Source organism: Geospiza fortis, unplaced genomic scaffold, assembly GCF_000277835.1.
Source record: "Geospiza fortis unplaced genomic scaffold, GeoFor_1.0 scaffold333, whole genome shotgun sequence".
In the NCBI taxonomy this organism is placed as follows: Eukaryota; Metazoa; Chordata; class Aves; order Passeriformes; family Thraupidae; genus Geospiza; species Geospiza fortis.
In genome coordinates this window covers 3,796,296-3,813,879 of record NW_005054347.1, presented here as the reverse complement: position 1 = coordinate 3,813,879, position 17,584 = coordinate 3,796,296, and the positions used below count along the sequence as shown (strand labels likewise).

The 17,584-nt window shown below is 54.9% G+C and overlaps 1 protein-coding gene across 1 annotated transcript; it reads left to right on the top strand.

The window, feature by feature from the left end:
• The first annotated feature begins 1,503 nt into the window (after positions 1 to 1,503).
• Positions 1,504 to 13,057, top strand: LOC106631870. The gene is made up of 3 exons (XM_031058714.1): positions 1,504 to 1,612; positions 1,703 to 2,733; positions 12,533 to 13,057. The coding sequence occupies exons 2-3, from the start codon at positions 2,256 to 2,258 to the stop codon at positions 12,712 to 12,714; spliced, it is 660 nt and encodes a 219-aa protein (XP_030914574.1). The 5' UTR covers positions 1,504 to 1,612; positions 1,703 to 2,255; the 3' UTR covers positions 12,715 to 13,057.
• Positions 13,058 to 17,584: the final 4,527 nt, after the last annotated feature.

The window sequence follows — 17,584 nt, the reverse complement described above, 5'->3', positions numbered from 1 at the left end:
TCCTCCTAAGAACCCCAGGCAAAGGATGTGCCTCTGAGCAGAGCAAAGCCAGACCGCACTGTGCCTCCCCTGCACAGAGCCCAAAACTCACTTCACATTGAAAAGTTCTTATAAAAAATAATATTGCCATATTTTCCATCTTGGAAGGATAAAAGCTGGTGTGGAGAATCTGACAGAGGAGCCATTTGCCCTTAGCTCCTGAGTCCTGCCCTGGCCCTCAAAACATCTCTGCAGCTTCATGCTCTGGAGGCAGAGTAGCAGCTCCAACTCGGGACATCAAGATGCTGGGGCAGGGGGACATCAGGACTTATCCCATTGCAGGATATATATTAATACAGCTGCCCAGATATTCTTCTCTAACTAGTCACAGCTCTGTCGCTTGTGAGAAGAAATTTTAGGATGTTGTTCAATGGTCCTGGGCACCAGAAGTGACTGTGACACGGTCCATGCACATTTCAGGGAAGGTAGAAAAGCTTTTTCCTCTACATTTTCTTTGCTCCTGGGCTGGTACAATCTGTCCAATCACCAACCCAAACCCTGGTGATATTATTGCACGGGAGATGTTGCCATTTTATTCTATACTCTTCCAACCCCCAGGCAGCTGGCAGGATTGCTGCTGGCTGATAACACACACACACACACACACACACACACACACACACACACACACAAAGTTAATCTTTTGCTGTTGTTTCTCAGAAGCTCCATTTGGCTGCTTTCAGGCTTATTGGGGTGATTTTCTTGTCCCTGTGACAGCTGTTTCTTACATGGGGAAGCAGCACCAAAAAAAAAAAAAAAGAAAAGGAAAAACAAAGGGGGCTGTGATTTATTTTCACCTCCAAATATAGAAAGTCAATTTCGCCCTCTCTAAGATTTCTTCTTCCTCCTCTTTAAATATATCCCACTGCCTTTAAACCAAGCCAGCAACTCCGTGATCGCAGAGATCCCACCACTAAGGCAGATGAGCTGTATTTGTCGGGAACGCGAACCAGTTTAAGACCATTATCAAGGTGACCACGGAGGCTGGCTCTTACCAGTTGGCACAGACAGCTTAGCAGGGAGGGGAGACGGCGCGGGAGCTCAGCCTCAAACCCTCCGTGCTTTCTGCAAAGCAGTCGTCCCTCCGATGCCCAAACTTTGCGGGGCGGAGGGAGCGGGGCTGCGGGGAGCATTACTGCTGCGGGATGCCGGCGGTGGGATGGATGATGCCGCCCCGCTTCCCGCCGTGTGATTCCTGCCTGCCGCCGGCTCCGCTCCCAGACAAAGGCTGAGCTCAGCGCCCGCGGGCGGCTGGACCTGGGCTACCCACGCCAGCGCTCCCCACCTTCCCCTGCACCTCCCCGGGAACATCCAGCAGACGGATCAAAGCTCATCTTTTGTCACCGCAAGGATTAACTCCCCGGGGAGCGGCGGCGGAGGCTGAGCCCACGCTCCCAGCCTGCTTCCCAGCACGCTCAGGAGTTTCGGAGCCAAGCTCCCGGCAGCTAATCCCCCTCGCAGCCGCGGATCGGGTCGGCGTCTGCCTGCGGGGAGCTCCGCAGGGACCCAGCACGCAATGAAGCCAGCTGGAGCATCAGGAGAGAGGATCTGTTCGCTTGGAAAAGTCTGTAAGGTAAAACCCGCTTCTGGAGTGGGCTGGGGAGCGGGTGCTGGGCTCTCTGCCGGCGTGCTCGTTGTCTCTGACTTGGTTCTGTTTTTAAAGGAATCGATCGGGAGATGCCGGTAGAAGAAGTTGCTGAGAGCCAGGCTGGAATGAACGGCCCGGAGCTGCGCGCCGCCGGCCCCGTCGCACAGCGGAGCAGCTGAACTTTGTGGGGTCTGAGCATTTGTCTCCTCCGCGGACGAGAGAGCCAGGACCGCACCGCGCACCCCGCGCCTGACCGAGCCTGGGGCAGAGCCAAGGGGGGATTTCTGTCTCGCCAAAGGACCAGCGCCTCTGTAAAAAAAAAAAAAAAGCTGGAGAAGGGCAATTTATCTTTCTTTTCCAGATGACTGAAAATATCTACAGGATCCTGTCTCCCCGGTTTTCATCGGTGAGTAGCATAAGGGACAGGCGGCTGAGGAACAAAAATGATATCGGTCAAAATCATTCCAGCACCTACTTTTTCCTAAGGAACTTCATGCCCGTAGGGGTTTTCTGCGGGCATTTCCAAGAGTGAGACGAGGTACCACAGATGCATCCCTACCGGAGCATGTAAGAATTTGCAAATGAGAAACGTACCCCATCCAGACCTTCTCTGCCCGCTTTGCAGTACATGGTTTGGTGTAAGCACAGCAATTCTCACCTCTTTCTCTCCCTTTTAAGTCTCTTGAGCTTGGAGACCTCTTTCCTCATTGCAATTATGATTATTTGCAACATCAGTGCCATCAAAGATTGGAGCACTTTCCTTTCCCAAATCCTCCCCAGCGTTAACAAGACTCTGAACTTGGTACAGCAAGTGGAAGCCACCACCAGCTCGGTGGTGAGTGTCCTCCAGGACCCCGAGCAGGACAACTACCTGTCCAATAGCCAGTCCATGAACTCCAGCAACTTCACAGCTGGCCTGGACCACTTGTTCCAGTACTCATACTCGGACAATGACCAGCTCTACAAGGAGTACAAACCCCCTCCTCGAGATGCCATTCCTCTGCCCAAGGCTGTCCTCTACCTCCTCATGGCAGCCCTGGTGGTGGTGGCAGTGGCGTACGCCATCGTCGGGCACCTCATCAAGGACCTCATTTACGACTTTGTAGGTGAGTGTGGGCTTCATGCATTGTGTGCTTGCGGCCAAAAAGAGCCTGCTGCCAAGGCTGGACGTGCTGCCTTGCGTGTCTCCTTTGATTTGGGTGGGTTTTAGACCAAGCTTTGACCCTTTGACATTTGCAAGAGTGTTGGTTTATCTAATGTGCTGGGTTCTCCAAACTGAGTTCTGTGTTGACTATCTTCCCAGAGAAAATCCTTGGGTTTAGCCCCCTTCCTAAAGGAGCAGATCTTGTGCCTGTGTGCATGTGCATAAATGTGTGTGCATGAGTCTGGGCTGCCAAATGACTGTAAAATCCCTTGGCCAGTTTCAACTGAGCTTGGATTGGAGGTCTCCAACATGAAAAGTTTCATGGCAACAGCTACCTGAGCACAGGATAACAACCCACTAGTGCATAGTGAAAGAAAATCTGCCATATGAGCTTAACCCCTTGTTAGACACCAGTGAGTCTACAAACTCCTAGGAAACACAGCTCAGCAGTCTGGTTGCCTTAGAACAGCCATCACAGCCCCTGCAACAAATCCATGCAATGGCAGCCCAAAGAGGGTACATTTCTTTGAGATTTGGCTTCCTCTTCTTTGGTTTCATCCTGTTGCTGATGAATGCTGTCCCTCTCCATCGGGGCCGAGAGCACAAACACTGCTGGCTGCTGTGGTCAGGCACAGGTGCTTGGCTGCTTGTGACAAGCCTTCAATGGATACTCTTGCTCTTTTCCCCATAATTTGTAAGGCTGGTCGTGCTGGGGAGTGCAAATGTGCCCAGTTTCCATCTGAACCCCTGGTACTTTTGGCTCCTACATCCTGACAGCCATCCTGTCCTTCTGAGGGTCAGGGCCCTGCTTCAGTTACAGTTTTCCAGCTTGGATAGGGATCCAGAAGGGATCCCCAGAGGGATTTAAGCTCCTGGCTCCTGCAGATGTGCACAATCCCCAAAAGCTCTGGCAACAATGCCCTGCACAGGGAAACGAGGCTGAAATCCCTTTGCACAGCCTTGCTCTGAGCCTGACCCCCAGTCAGGGTTGAAGCCCTGCGGGCTTCATCTCTGCAGGGGGAGGGAGATCACACTCATCTGGAACAAAATCCACGTGTTCATTCATGATTCCGCTTTATCTCCCTGCTCCTGGGACACAGGAGACACAGAGCAGCCAAAACTCCAACCATGCCTGGGGGTGGGCAGCACCCCTGCCTTGCTGAGGGGAGGGCAAGCCAAGCCCTTTGGGCAGAAGGTCATGTCTGGGAAAGGGCCAGCAGGTCCAGGACACAGGGATTTAGAGGGGGGTTATTTGGGACAAGAGAGGTCAAACCTCCTGCAGGGAGCAGTACCGGGGGTCTCACATGAGGCTGAGCCTAGAAAACAGCGGGGAGCTGCTGCTGAGGAGTTTTTCTTCGCTCCAGATGGAAGGAAACTGATATATTGTCTTAAAGTGTTAAATTTAACACTTAATCAGCAGCTTGCTGGGGCTGTGCTCATCTGATTTAGTGCTGCCTTCCCCACAAAGGTAGGCAGTGGGGACAGCGCCTAAAAATATACCCACTCCTGCCCAAGAAGCTCAAAGGACCAGGTCAGGCCAGGTTAGAAACTGCCCCGAGGCAGGGCCAGTCCAGTCCCAGTGTCCCTGCAGAGCAGACACCCCTGCCCCCATTGCTGTGGCCCCCAATGCAGGAGAGCAGAGATTTGGGTGCTCAAAGCACCCCTTGGGTGGGTGCTGCAAAGCTGGGCAAAATCCACAGAAATGCCCTGTCCCTGCAGGCTCAGAGGGGGGCTGCAGCTGCAGTCAGGGGCACCTGGGCCCCAGGTGTGCTGCTTCCATCTCAGCACCATTGTTCCCTGCTGACCTTTAACTTGAGCCTCTGCGTGGGACGAGGTCAGCAGGGTGCCCCTTCTCTTGCAAAGCCCTTTGCAAAGGGACTGCCACAGCCTTCCACAGCACCACGGCCATCCCAGGGGCTGGGCAAGCACAGGGACAGCACTGGGGTCTGCCTGCTTCCTGACGTTTTGGAAGAAGCCTTTCCCCAGTTTAACACCCCTTGCTGAGGGCAAAGCATCCTCCCTGCCCCGGGGTGAGGTAACATCTCTCCAAGTTAGGGTCAGAAATCCAAATGTGAGCTTCTTCCTCCTCCAGGCGGAGGGGAGAAGGCACTTCCCAAACTCCAGCAGCACCCCTCAGTGCTGAAGGCTGCCTCCAGCTCATCCTAGTTAGCACTCCAGGCCCATCTTCCCACAGTTTTTACACTTAAAATGAGCCAGTCCTCGGAGGAGAGCGGATGAGACCATGTTTGTTAACACTGCCAAGGAACAGCCTTTAAAGAGAAGGGGTATCATTTGAATGAATTTGCATAAAATTACTCTAGGGACTGGACAGAGAGACCAAGGGACAGTAAATAAGAATCTGCTCTATTAGCTGCCTTAACACAATGCCTGGATTGGTATACTCGGCAGGAGCTCCAGCCTCTGCTATCAGCATTCCTGGCCCATTCCTGCACTAATCATGTTCAGAAATACACAGGGAGAGATGGAAATAAGATGCCAAAGGGCTGGAGCCTGTTTCAGGGAGATTAAAGTGGGAATAGTTAATCGCTGCTTTAAACAGTCATTTGGAGGCAGCGGGGATGATTGTGACTCCTCAATAACAGCTTGTGGGACACGGCTTGGGGAGTCAAAGCACCAGCCAGGCCCCTGCTCCCACAGGAACAATCAGAAGCGGGTGCTGGGCTCAGTTTTAGATGGTGAAGGGGTTCTTGGGATGGTGCCAAGGTTTCTCCCTGCAAAATCTGAACGGGTATTTGAGACACCGACACCTCTCTTGCAGATGCTTCTTAAAAAATCAATTAGAGCTTGCCCAGGCATCCCCAGGGGGACATGAGCACTGCTGTGATGCCCAGCAGGCTGGGGAGGAGTGGAAAATGGGAGCTGCATAGGAGAAGGAGGAAAGATGCATTGTTGGAGAGTAGGAGGGCAGAGCACTTCTGGGTATGGATAAGAGGGCTCTGAAAGAGCCCCTCTTCAGCTCTTCCTGGAGAGCCCCAAACACCTTCATTTCTCTCCAGTCCCTCCTGCTGGCTCTGAGCTGACCAAGTCTCACGTTTGGCTTTCCCAAAACTCATCAGATGTCTATGCTTGGGGCTGGACACGAGCTCCCCGAGGAGGGTGGGAGGAAGGCTCCTGCGTGAGCGCGGCTCAGACCCCAGCAGCAGCCAAGGCAAATTGGGTCGAAGCGTTTGGAAAGCTGCTTAACTCTGGAGCGCTGGAGAGCTGCCAGAGCCGGCGCTGCGGCGAGGAGCGGGCTTGGCAAATGACAAGGCTGTCACCACCGTACGAGGCGCCTAATTACTGCAATCCCGGGAATCTGCCCGCCCTCCCTCCTCCGGCCCCAGCAGCTCGCTGAATATCGCTCCTATTTAAAAGTAAAAAAAAAAAAAAAAGGAGGAAAAAGGGGGGAAAAATAAAAAGTTTGACTGGAAACAAAGCTGTTGCCGTGGAGACTGCACGCGTGTGGTCGCCGGGAAAGGGGAAAGCATCATCTCCTGCACGGGAACCGCACGGGAAGGAAGGGTCTGCTGGGCTGCGTGGGAGCAACGCCTGGCAGGAGACCTTGGCTGCTGTCAGCCGGTTCAGCCAAGGGCTCCTGCGGGCTGCTGATCTCCAGAGGAGACCTTGGAGGGAGCTTTTCCCTCGGGAATGGGCCCAAGGCAGATGCCCAGCAGGTTCACTGGCACTGGCAGGACTGTGCTGGTCGATGGCTTTAGGACTGCTCAAAGCCCCGTGCCATCCTTGGAGCAGGGTCTTTCATTTCTTTGCCCTTTTGACCCACCAGCCACATTTTTGTTTTTCAGCCTTATCTCCAACCTCCACATTTCAGGCTTCTTTAGGAAACGGTCTCCTTGAACAAAGAAACTGCATGAATGTGGCATTGCTGAAAACAGCTGCTGGGTGATCCTGCAGGGACACGGGATCCACTTTTAATTGCTCCACACAGAACCACAGGGCTCTGAGGATAATTCAGCCCATGGCAGGGATTGCAGACAGCATCTTAGGTCCATCAGAGAGGACTTATACCTCTTCTTTTCCAGCTCTGTTTTGAGGATAATTCCTTTGCCTCACAAAGTTGTGGGAAGAAACTACGTCAGGTTCCCTTCTGCTTTTCTATCTTGGTTCTAACCCACCTCTCACAGTGATCCCCTGCCTGTTTCCTTTCTGGTGCGTGGGGTGCATCAGGAGTTCCTGAGGTGTTCTTTGGGGAAGCAGTGGCTGCTGTAGGATAACTCACCACTCCCCCTCACAGGCTGGGGCTGTTGGCTGGACAAGGAGCCACAGTGGTGTGACCCTGCACAAAGGGCCCACTCCAGGACAGCTGCATTTGAGGCCAAACCTTTGAAGCTCAGAGCTGGAGGAGAGGAATGGCTTCCAGCACACACTGCCAGGCATTGACCAAGGCCTCAGGGAGGCACCATCCCACAGCAGCCTTCCCATTCCTGCCATCATGTGGTGCAGGGATGGGCTGTGTCAGGTCCTGGGGCGAGGGCTGAGTTTGTCTGCTGCCCTGCAAGCACTGGTCTCCCTTGAGCTGAGACCCAGCACAGCTCCTCACTCTCTGGTCACCTTCACTCTGCCTCTGGAACACATGGATAGCAAATATCCACCCCCAGGACCATGCCTGCCTCCCACCTACCCCATCTGAGCCACCACCTCTCAGAGACCCATTCTCTGGTGCTGCAATGCTGCCTGATGGGTGGGACTGGGATCAAATGCAGGCTTGGTCCAGGGTTGCTCTGGTGCATGCAGAGAAGCTGTTTTTAAGAGAATATCATAATTAATTGAGTGCCTTTTCCACGTCACCCCTTTTCCCACCAGATGCTTCCTGCTGGTGACAGCTCTGCAGAGGAGCAGTGTCCTTACCTGTCCATCTGCAAAGCAGAGTGCTCATGCTCTTTGGGGTGCAGGACAATTTTGACTCAGCCAGCACAGCAAAGCTGAGAAATTTCTGCAAAACAGGGAAGGAGAACAAACCCTAACATCACATTCATTTAGAAAGAAGTGAATCTGAGGGGGAAAAGGGGAGTTTCTAACAAATTACTGTCACCAGGGGCAGACACAGATTTGCCATCAGAGCAAACCTGGGAGTTATCTGTTGATTTTGCTAATGGATAAGTAGAATCTATCCGGCAAATGAGACAGCTACACCATCCAGCTGTGACTGCTGCATCATGTCAAAGACACGAGGGATACCCTTGAACTCATCTCCATCAGGAATGCTCCGGCCAGAGCTGGCCCTGCCTTGCTGCAGAGCAATGTGGTTGCTGGGTCAGGACTTGTTTCAAAGAAAGAGGTGCTTCTGCTCCTGCTGATGGGAAAAGAGCTTTTTTAGCAGCTGCTTTCACACCCAGCTCCATTTAAAGCAAAACTAGAGCACGAGTTTGATTGTTCATCGAACATGTCACCCCTTCCTTTCCTGTTTCCATCTCTACAGGGACTGTGAATGTCTCACTCACCAGGCAGCATTTAAATTTCAGCCCTTTCTCCCACCCCCTTCTGCTCTTCTGCCTGGGCTGTCTCTTTTTCAGCAGCGGAAATGCCTCATACACATCCCACCCTGCCACCAGCGAATGCAGGGGACCGTGCCACCCCCTTGGGGTGACATGGAGCACATGGCAACCCTGAGCCCCTCTGCACCCAGACAACAGGAGGCTGCTCCCTGCTGCCTGCCCTGTCAGGGGTTTCTGGGCAAGAACCAGCTGCTCATGTGAGAAGGGCACACTGTGACATCTGGGCATCCCCAGTGTTTTTGTGTCCCCAAAAATACAGCATATCCCAGGGGTCCTGCTTCCAGGGGTGCTGTCAAAGGCTGGGACAGAGACAGGCAGGTGCAGGGGCATTTTGTGTCACATCACTCTGCTACTTGGGGATAATAATAATAACAACAGAGTTGCTATTCCATAGCTCCTGATTTGCCAGTCTGCACTATCTCCTCTCTCCAGCTGTTTCGGATCAATCGTTCTGTATTGATCTCACCCCACCTCAGCACTTCCCACCTCTCCACTGGCCCTGCAGATGCCAGCAGGCACTCTGAGCCTCGGCAGCATCTGACCAGCTGGAAGAGGTGCCTCTGGGTCAGATGCTGCTCCTCAGCCTGGCTCAGAAAGTCACTTTGTTCTTCTCTTTTATCCAAGACATTCACATACACACCCCTGGGCATGCCCTGGATTTTGCAGCATGTGTTATGAGCTCCTTCCAGTGGCTGGGTAGGGGCAGGCAATGCTTCTTCTTATCTCCAAAGTGTGACTGTCCTGGGTGTGGATGTGCCACTGCTCCAAGAGCACACTGTGTGATCCCTCCTCACCCCAGCTCTGCCTGTAGCTGCCCCAGATCCATTAGGTGTCGTTAGGTTCAGCCTAACTTTGCTCACCTTGTGGCTGGAGATTGTATGAACCCTTATGTGGACTTAAATCCAAAAGAGGATTTTGTTTTCCTCTGTGTGTATTTTTGTGGCTCATGCATCCCCCTGCCAGCTGTAGGGGATGGAGAGAGAAATGCCTGACATGGCGCTGAGGGCTGCAGGTTCCTTTGGCCAGTCACCACCACCCCTGGGCTCCCAGCCCTTGGCCACCCCCATTACCCAATTTCACCCCTGTGCAGGGCTCATTACCCAGGGTTTCCAGCCTGTGTTGGCACGTGGTGGGAGGTTGTGCCTCCCATCCCCTGCGAAGTTCCTTCTGCATCAGAGCGAGGTTTAATCCCACTGACCCCAAAGATGTGCAGGTCTCCTCTCTCTTCTCCCTCATCCCTCCCCAGACATGCCATGGGTGACCCCAGGAGACCTTGGTTCCTCACCCTCAGGCTGAGAGGAGCCAGAGGGAGCTGCTGGGGAGGATGGAGCCTGGCTGGGAGGGAGCTGGCGGTGCCTGGCAGGGGACAGAGGGCGCTGACATTTTTATGGTTGTTTCTCCAGGGTCCCGCTGGCAGGAGATCCTCTGCCAGCTCCACGGGGCCTCGCTCGCCTCTTCCACACATGGCAACACGCTGAAGTTACAGGCCATAAATGGCCACAAATAACATGTAATTGTGTAATTACTTCACTCCTTACTTACACAGTCAAATCATAAAGGCATCGCAGTAAATACCCTCTAATGACAGCCTAATTACATCTTCCTGCAGATTACTGGGTAATTAGATCCAGCAGGCTCCAGAAATAATTCCCAGGGAAGCAGAGGTTCGGATTAGCACTCACAATCCAGCCTGCTCTCACCCAGGAGCTGGACTGTGGCAGCCCCACACAGCCACATCCCCTTTGGTGACAATGCACTGTGTCACTTCTCCCGTGCCAATGGCTTTTGCTGGTGCCCTTGGTGCTCTCCCAACACACCCACCCCCTGCATTTCTCTGCCTTTACCACAGTGCCTCATCCAGCTCTTGCTTCTCCTTTTGTGCCCACAAAAGTCACCAGGGGTTCATCATCTGGCCACCAGGTGCCATTTGCCCCTGCTCACAGGCATGCAACGCTCTTTGCTTCTCGTTGCACACAGCAATCCTTATCCAGTGGCTCCCGGGATATTTGAGGACCCATCACCCCTTTTTCTACAGATTATTCCCCTTCCTCCCTGCTGCTCCCACTGGAGTTTTACGGCTGACGTCAAGGAAGGCGAGCTGAGAACTGTAATAGTATTTGTAGGAGGCAATCTTGTTACTGCCTTCAGCTTCTCCTCACGGCAAGCAGCTGTGTGGGGGCTGCAGCAGCCTGCAAGGCCCTGGGCCCAAGAGGCTCTGTCTGGGATGGACCAGACCACAGGGAAGGTGGTGGAGTGTTTGGCCTTTAGTCTAAACCCAGTAAGGCCAAGCAAAATCAAAGCTGTAAAGGAAAAAAGCCCTAAATGAGCCTTCTGGGCTTGGCTGATTTTCCTTGGGGAAGGGTTCTGATGGGGAGCCCAGCCTCAGGTGGGTTATGCAAGGGAAAGCTGAATGTCCTGGCTGGGACTCAGACACAGGGCTCCCCAAAAACCTTTGGACCACTTCTTTGCTGAGTTTCCCAATCCCTCTTGCCAGCACTGTGGTGGCTGAGGGACCTGTGGTGGTTCTTCTCCTGCCTTTCCTGTTGGACAGCCAGCAAACCCTTCTAGCACAGTGATGAAGGTGAAGAAAATAGGAAAACCAAGGAAAGGCAGTCACTCTCTGGACATATTTCCAGTGCCCAGTGTGGTGGGAGTTCTACCCTCCTTGGAGAGAGCCCCCTCCCCCAGCCAGCCCATGCTGGCAGTGGGGCACAACGCCCTCCACTCCCTGTCCCTGGCAGGGTGGTCACCCACCCTGGCTCCAGAGCACGAGCATCATCCTGAAAATCATGTTCTGCTCTCCTGGGGATGCTGTGGCCAAATGGCTTCAGGCTGGGAAAAAAATTCAAATGTTGCATTGCAAAAACAACAAAACTTTTGGCTTTTCTTAAAAGAAAAAAAAAAAAGACCAAAAAAAAAAAAAAAAAGGAGAAGCTTTGGAGCTTTGGGTCTTTCAAAAAAAGCCCAAAATTTGACTTGCAGTGCACACACTGAGCACAGAGAGCACTGAGCACAGTCTCTCTGCTCACACCTGAAGAAATGTCTGGCCACCACTGGTGAGCTGAGAAATGAGATCTTCCATTCACTTCACACCTGGCATCCCACCCTGGCATTTGCCATTATTCAGTCCTAGTTTTGCTGCAAAACTTTTTTCCACAGCCCATGAGAAAGACATCATCTCACTGGGATGACATTTCTGTGTCCCTGCCCCACCAGGAAACCTGTGTCCTCTACCATAACTGAAATGTCCTGTGGGGACAGAAAATACCCCACAGCACAAAGGAGAGAAATTGTGTTCTGTGAGATCCAGTGCCAAGTAAGCAGAGTTCCTCAGGAACAACAAAATCAGGCTGGTCCCTCTGTCTGCCTCCTGGTAGCCACCTCTGCTTTATTTTGGTAGCAGAGCTAAAGCAGAAGGGTGCTGGTGCTCTGCTGCCCACAGCCACAGTTTCTTGGGGCTGCTCTCCCCTCACCTGGGCTTCCCCAGCTTTGGTATCCTCACTGCTGGTGCCTTCCCATCTCAGTGGGCTGTGGCCTCTCACTGCCCAAACAGCCAAGTTTTTTAAAAGACAGCAGTTTGGGGAGCAGCACTGCCTGCTTTCACTCAGCTGCCGTCCCTTGTGCTGCAGGGGATGTTTCAGCCACGCTGGCATCCAGCAGTGACACTGTCTTTTGAAGGGGCATCAGTCACCCCCAGGGTTGTGGCAGTGGCTGGATCAGCTCAGAGCCAGGTCCTGGTGCAAGAAGCACAGCCCCAAAACTGCCATGGAGGGTTTGAGGCCCTGGCATGGCTGTAATGTACTCTCAAGGCAGAAAAGCCATGTCCCAGCCACGTCTCCAGCCCCATTTGGATGACACATTTAATCACTTACTCTGCCTGAGAGCAAAATCCCACTTTAGGAAATAGATTGCTAGAGACCCCAGATGCACGCTTCACTTTGGAGGCACTTCACTGTCATTTTTGGGATTAACAGGGTGATTTCATCTGCCTAAGCCGGGAGGGCTTCCAGAAACCAGCAGCCTGAAAACCATCCCAGAGCTGGGAAGAGCAGAGATCCCAGCACCAGGGGAGTGGAGGGAGCTGAAGGGGCAGGGATGGGCAAGGAACACTCCTGGAGGGGGCAGCACCCAGAGCTAGAGGTAGGGTGTAGCAGGAGGCAGCAATTCTCGAGGATTTTCAGAGCCTTGAGCTCTGGACAAAGAGCTGGAGGTAACCAGGGGCTCGTTTTGTGCTTTTCCCTCCTCCAGACTGGATCTTTGGCCCCAACCCGGATGACAACAGCAACAAGAGCGACATCAACTGCATCAGCAACAGCGTCAACGAGATGAGCGAGATGCCCGAGGCGCCGCAGCGGCAGCACCGGGAGCGGCAGCCCCAGGACGTGGTCATTGCCATCAGCGAGACCTGCCACCTGCCGCAGCAAACGTGACCGGCGCCACGCCCGGGCCGGGCGGGATGGAGCAGCGGGATCGCGATGGAGCAGCGGGATGCACAGGAGGGATGGAGCAGCGGGATGGAGCAGTGGAACAGAGCAGCAGCCGCCCTGCAGGGCCGGGCGGGGAGAGGACGGGATGGGCAGAGCCGGCGCCGTGGAGCAAAGCCCTCCTCCCCCTGGTTTTACCAGCCTCTAAGGACCTTGTGGGGGTGGGTGGCATCACCCCTTCTCCCAGGCTTGTCAGCCCTGTCCTGACGTCTGCCCTTGGGTTTGTGACCCCCTCTTTGTTCCCTGTGAATAGCAAAAAAGAAAAAGCAAATGCAAAATACACCCACCAGACAAAGCTTGCAAGAGAAATGAGCTGCAGAGAGGCTGGACAGGGCTTTGGCATGTGGCTGTCCAGTGGCGTGGGAATGGGGTGGGGAAAAGGGCAAAGGGGACAAGGAGGCTGCAGAGAAATGTGGTGTCTGCGCTTCTGGGGACAGGCCCAGGGCACAGCTGGGAGCTGGGAGCTGCAGAAAGGCACAGAAAGGTCAGCAGGGGCCAGATCCCCCAGTACATTGGTGATCTGCCTGGGCCATCACTCCTGCCTTCAGTTCTGCAGCTCCAGCTCACAGCCCTTTCCAGCAGGTGTGTCCTGTGGCTCTGGGACAGCAGGGTGACAGCCCAGACTGCCCAAGGAGCCTTATTCCTCTGGGCCTGTAACCAAACCAGGGCCATCACATTCCCTCCACCACATCTCTGCCTGAGGCCAGCACCCCCGGCAGGGAGCAGCCCTGTTGGGACCAGGTACAACCCCTTTCTCTGAGGAAATGTTGCTGGAGAGGAGGACAGGGACCCATCTGCATGAAATCCAAACTCTCTGTGGGGGAAAACAGCCCTTGTATGTCTGCATCCTTCAGACTCATTCCAGTGTGAGCCCCTCCTACATCACCCCCAGCATCCCTGCCGCCCCAAGGGGTGCTGGCTCTGTACTGGGGTCAGCCCCACGTTCATTGATGGAGCAGGGACACCTCCCTCTTCTCCCTGGACACCTTCCTCTTCCCAGCCAGAGCACACCAACCAAAACTGCCCTTCTCTGTGCCCAAAGACATCCTTTCCCATTTGTAACTCCAGGCATATCCCTGCTCCTCGCTGTTTAAGGGGCTCAGGGGAAGTTCCCAAACGATGTGGGAAAAGGAGCATCCTGATGGCTTCATTGCTGTTTTAAGATCAGCTCTTTAAAACCTCAATACGGGTTTTAAACCAGGATCCAGAATTTCTCTGTGTAGCACAGTGGAGGCACTGGGACCAAGGTCATTCCTTGTGCCTCTCCCTTAGGAAGATCCCTTTACTCTCTACATCTTCTCTGAACTTTAAACAAAAGGTTATGCTGATGTGCCACAGAGCAGTCCTGAGATGAGGCCGTGGTCCCGACTTGTGCATTCAGGGAGACAAGTCCTGCCCTTTCCCAGCCTGCAGTACCCAGCACACCACAAACAGAGGGGCCAGAACAGCATTTTCCGCTTCTGAGAGTGGTTAAGGAAAATGGATGTGGTTTCAAACTCCTGCTCCAAGGGCTTTAATGAGAGCCATTACCAGCAGTCCCACCCTGGGCTGGGGCTTTGTCGGCTTTTCAGCAAGCAAAGGCGAGGACAGTACCTCAGACCTCGCCCCGTAATTAACCATTTCCGATCTGACAGTGCTCTGTGTTCTGCCACCGTCATTTTTCTCCGTTTTTTGTTTTGAATCCCGGGTTTGTAGCGAGGCTGCTCTGGCACCTGCCAGGCTTCCCCTGTGCTGCTGGGGCTGCGAGGGCAGCTGGACAGGGATGCTCCAGCAGCACGAGGGGGATGCTGGGGCACGATCCCCCCAGTGACTGTCACCCCCTGGGAACAGCCCCCTGCAGCACCAGAGCCTGGGAAGCTCCAGATTCCCGGGGTTCAGCGGGTTGTGCAGGGAAGGGCGGGTTTGCTGCTCCCCTGCTCTCTCAGCATCAGCAGGCTGGACACGGGGTCACGCAGGTGAGGGACAGTGACACGCTGCGTGTCACGGTGGCACTGCTCACCATGGGGACACGCCACCCCCCGGGCACAACCAGTCCCCCCACGGCTGCACCGCAGCCCCATCGCCCATCAGCGGCTGGGAATGAGGTGGAGGCTTCCCTGGGCATGGAGGCAGCCCCCTGCACTGCAGCCGGGCTCTCGCTCCCTTCCGGAGACCTTCGGGGTCCCGCAAGACGCGGGTTGACCGCAGGAGATGCTCCTGCACCGAGCAGCGGCTCGCAGGCAGGGCTGGCGGGGCTGTTCCCGGAGCAGGAGCCGCGGGCAGGGCTGGCAGGGAGCGCCCCAGCCCCTCCGCTCAGCCTCTCTGAAATCCCCATTGGTAGCGGCGCCGGGGGGCTCTGAGGCTGTGTCCATCTCCAGGACTGACCAAGCACTGGGTGATGCTGCGGCAGTGTCCACAGCGAGGGGAAACACCATCCTGGGCAATGCCACAGCCAGGGCTGGCAGCAGAGCTCTGCAGGACCCCGGGGCTGCTTTTGGAACTGACCCCGCTGGAACGTGCTACGAACGGGGGAACACCACGGAGGGCAGCTGTTCCCCACACCACCTCCCTCCACATCCCCCTTCCCTGCATCGCTGCCATCATCTTACCCCTGCTTTGTCCCCAGACATGTCACCAGAGCCCGCACCAGTGCTGAGCTCTGAGGCTGACTGTGAGCCTGCCAGAGAGTCCCAAGACCACGGAGCCTTTTTGCCAGGCAGAGCATGGCTTTGGGCTGCCACAACCCCTGTCCCTCCAAGACCTCAGTGTTTCTCTGTCCAGCCATGCACCCATGCAGCTGGCTGCATTTTGGAGGGCATCACCAGTACCCTCAGAGGACCTTGGAAGCAGGGTGACAGGACAGGACCAGGCAGATGAGTGAGGAGTGTTCTCCACGTTTTTGTTTGGGGTGTGCAAATGGTAGAGCATCCTCGTGTGCTCCTCTCGCCCACCAGGACCCCCTCTGCAGGCTCAGCTGTCCTCATCCCTCTCCTTGCCCTCTGAGCAGGGGACAAGTTTCTGGTGATCCAACAGCAGGGACCCAGGAGGAGCATGGAGGGGCTACTTTGCTCAGGGGAGGATTTTTGGGGGTGCTGAGGAGGAGGGTGCCAGGTGTCTCATGAGTGTGCCAGGCTATTCTGGCTGCTCCCATCCCTGCACCTCTTTAGTGCAGGAGGTTGCTCTTTAATTCCCTCCTTCCTCCCCTAAGCGCCTTAGGGAGCAGAGAGGAGAGATGCTGCTGCTTTTTATAGCAGCCATAATCCCTGCTGCTCACACTGCCTGCACCTCCTGCCCCGAGACACAGGGCTGAGCCTCCAAAACGGGGCTGCTGCCCAAAAACTGCCTCAAAACCCTTTGGCTCCCGGTGCACAGACCCCAGCTGGGGGTGGTCCTGGACTCAAGACCCCTTTTCAGGAGGGGTGGGACAGCCACAGGTGCTGCACTCCGACAAGGAGGGACAGGCAGACACATACAGAGACACATGGATGAGCACCAGAACAACTGCCTGGCCTCCCTGCTCTCCTCCAAGACTTGTGGAACAGGAACCAACCCCACAGCACAGCCACAGGAAAGCCCTCAGGCACAAGAGGAGACTGACGGTTTCTTTCCTTTCCATTTCCCCCGCTTTACAAAAGGGAAGCTGAGGCAGGGAGGGAGCAGGGTTAACCCTAACCCTGATGAGGGTAGGCAGCTGATGAGCTTTAAGGGTAGATGAAGCCTTTTCTTGGATGCAATCCCCAGGCTGTAAGCTTCAGCACTTTGCCAGGATGATTTTGGTGTTGGGCTGCCTGGTTTCCCTCACCCAGCCTGTGCCTGTGAAGCCACAGATGGCATTTGAGCTATCCAGGCTTCATCCCTGGGCATGAAGGGACTGAGGAAAAGGGATGTGAAGTGGGCCAGTGGAAGGTTTGGTGTGGGGCAGGAGTAGGCTCTGGGAGAGGCATATTTCACCTCCTGTGGCTGTCCTGGTGGTCAGTGCTGTCCTCCCAGCCACCCCAGTCCCTGTGAGCCCCCCAGGACCACAGCCACCACGGGAGGGCACAGGCACTGCAGCTGCTTTGTTCCCATTGCCATTGCTCTCTCCAGCAGCTCTGCTTTTACTTCTCTCCAGCCAAAAGCCCCCTGACTTTTCACCCTGCCAAGAGGAACCCAACACAGCCTTGACCTTTTACTGTTTCTGTTCTACTGCCCATGCTGGGGCAGATGAAATTTTCTCTGCCCACCCACTCCAGCTCAGAGGGTCTCAGGAGAGGGCAGCCTGGCAAATCCTGTCTGAAACCACTTTGTCCTGCTGCAGGTCTGGCCCCTGTCTCCCACAGCTTCTTTGCAACACATTTGCTGTAATTTTCCCTTTAAACACCCCACAGAGGGAAAAAAAACCAACCCGGGGGGAGGGGGGGTGGTTCTTCTAGGTCAGGCTGAGCTAAGACAGGGAAAGAAGATTAATTTCTCAGCAGAGCAATTCAGATTTTTCTGCTGCTCCCTGCTGGGGACTGAGGCAGAGCTGGTGCCAGGAGCACACTCATCTCCTGGGCACACACGTGTTTTGGTTGTCACCCCTGGGGTGGCACTGAGCAGGACGTCCCCAGATCCAAGTCCTGCGTGGGAGGTGTAGGGGGATTCTCACCCAGCAATGGGTGATGGAAATGGGAAGAAGGTGGCATACCAGGGATGCTGGTGGGCCAGGGGGGTGCCCAGCACCCAGCGAGCAGGAAGGGGACAGCTGTGCCCCTGGCTGGGCTGGAGCAGGCAGGGAATGAAGCCCTGAGCTTGCCCTTGTCACCCACCCATGGCCACACACCCACGAGGCCCTGAGCAGTCACACTTGTTTTTCACT

What these genes read in the sequence shown, in the direction of transcription:
- LOC106631870 (XM_031058714.1), top strand. Translation starts at nt 2,256, where the DNA reads ATGGTTTGGTGTAAGCACAGCAATTCTCACCTCTTTCTCTCCCTTTTA. An exon ending in CCTCATTTACGACTTTGTAG is followed by an intron (nt 2,734 to 12,532) that starts GTGAGTGTGGGC and finishes TCCCTCCTCCAG; the next exon opens with ACTGGATCTTTGGCCCCAAC.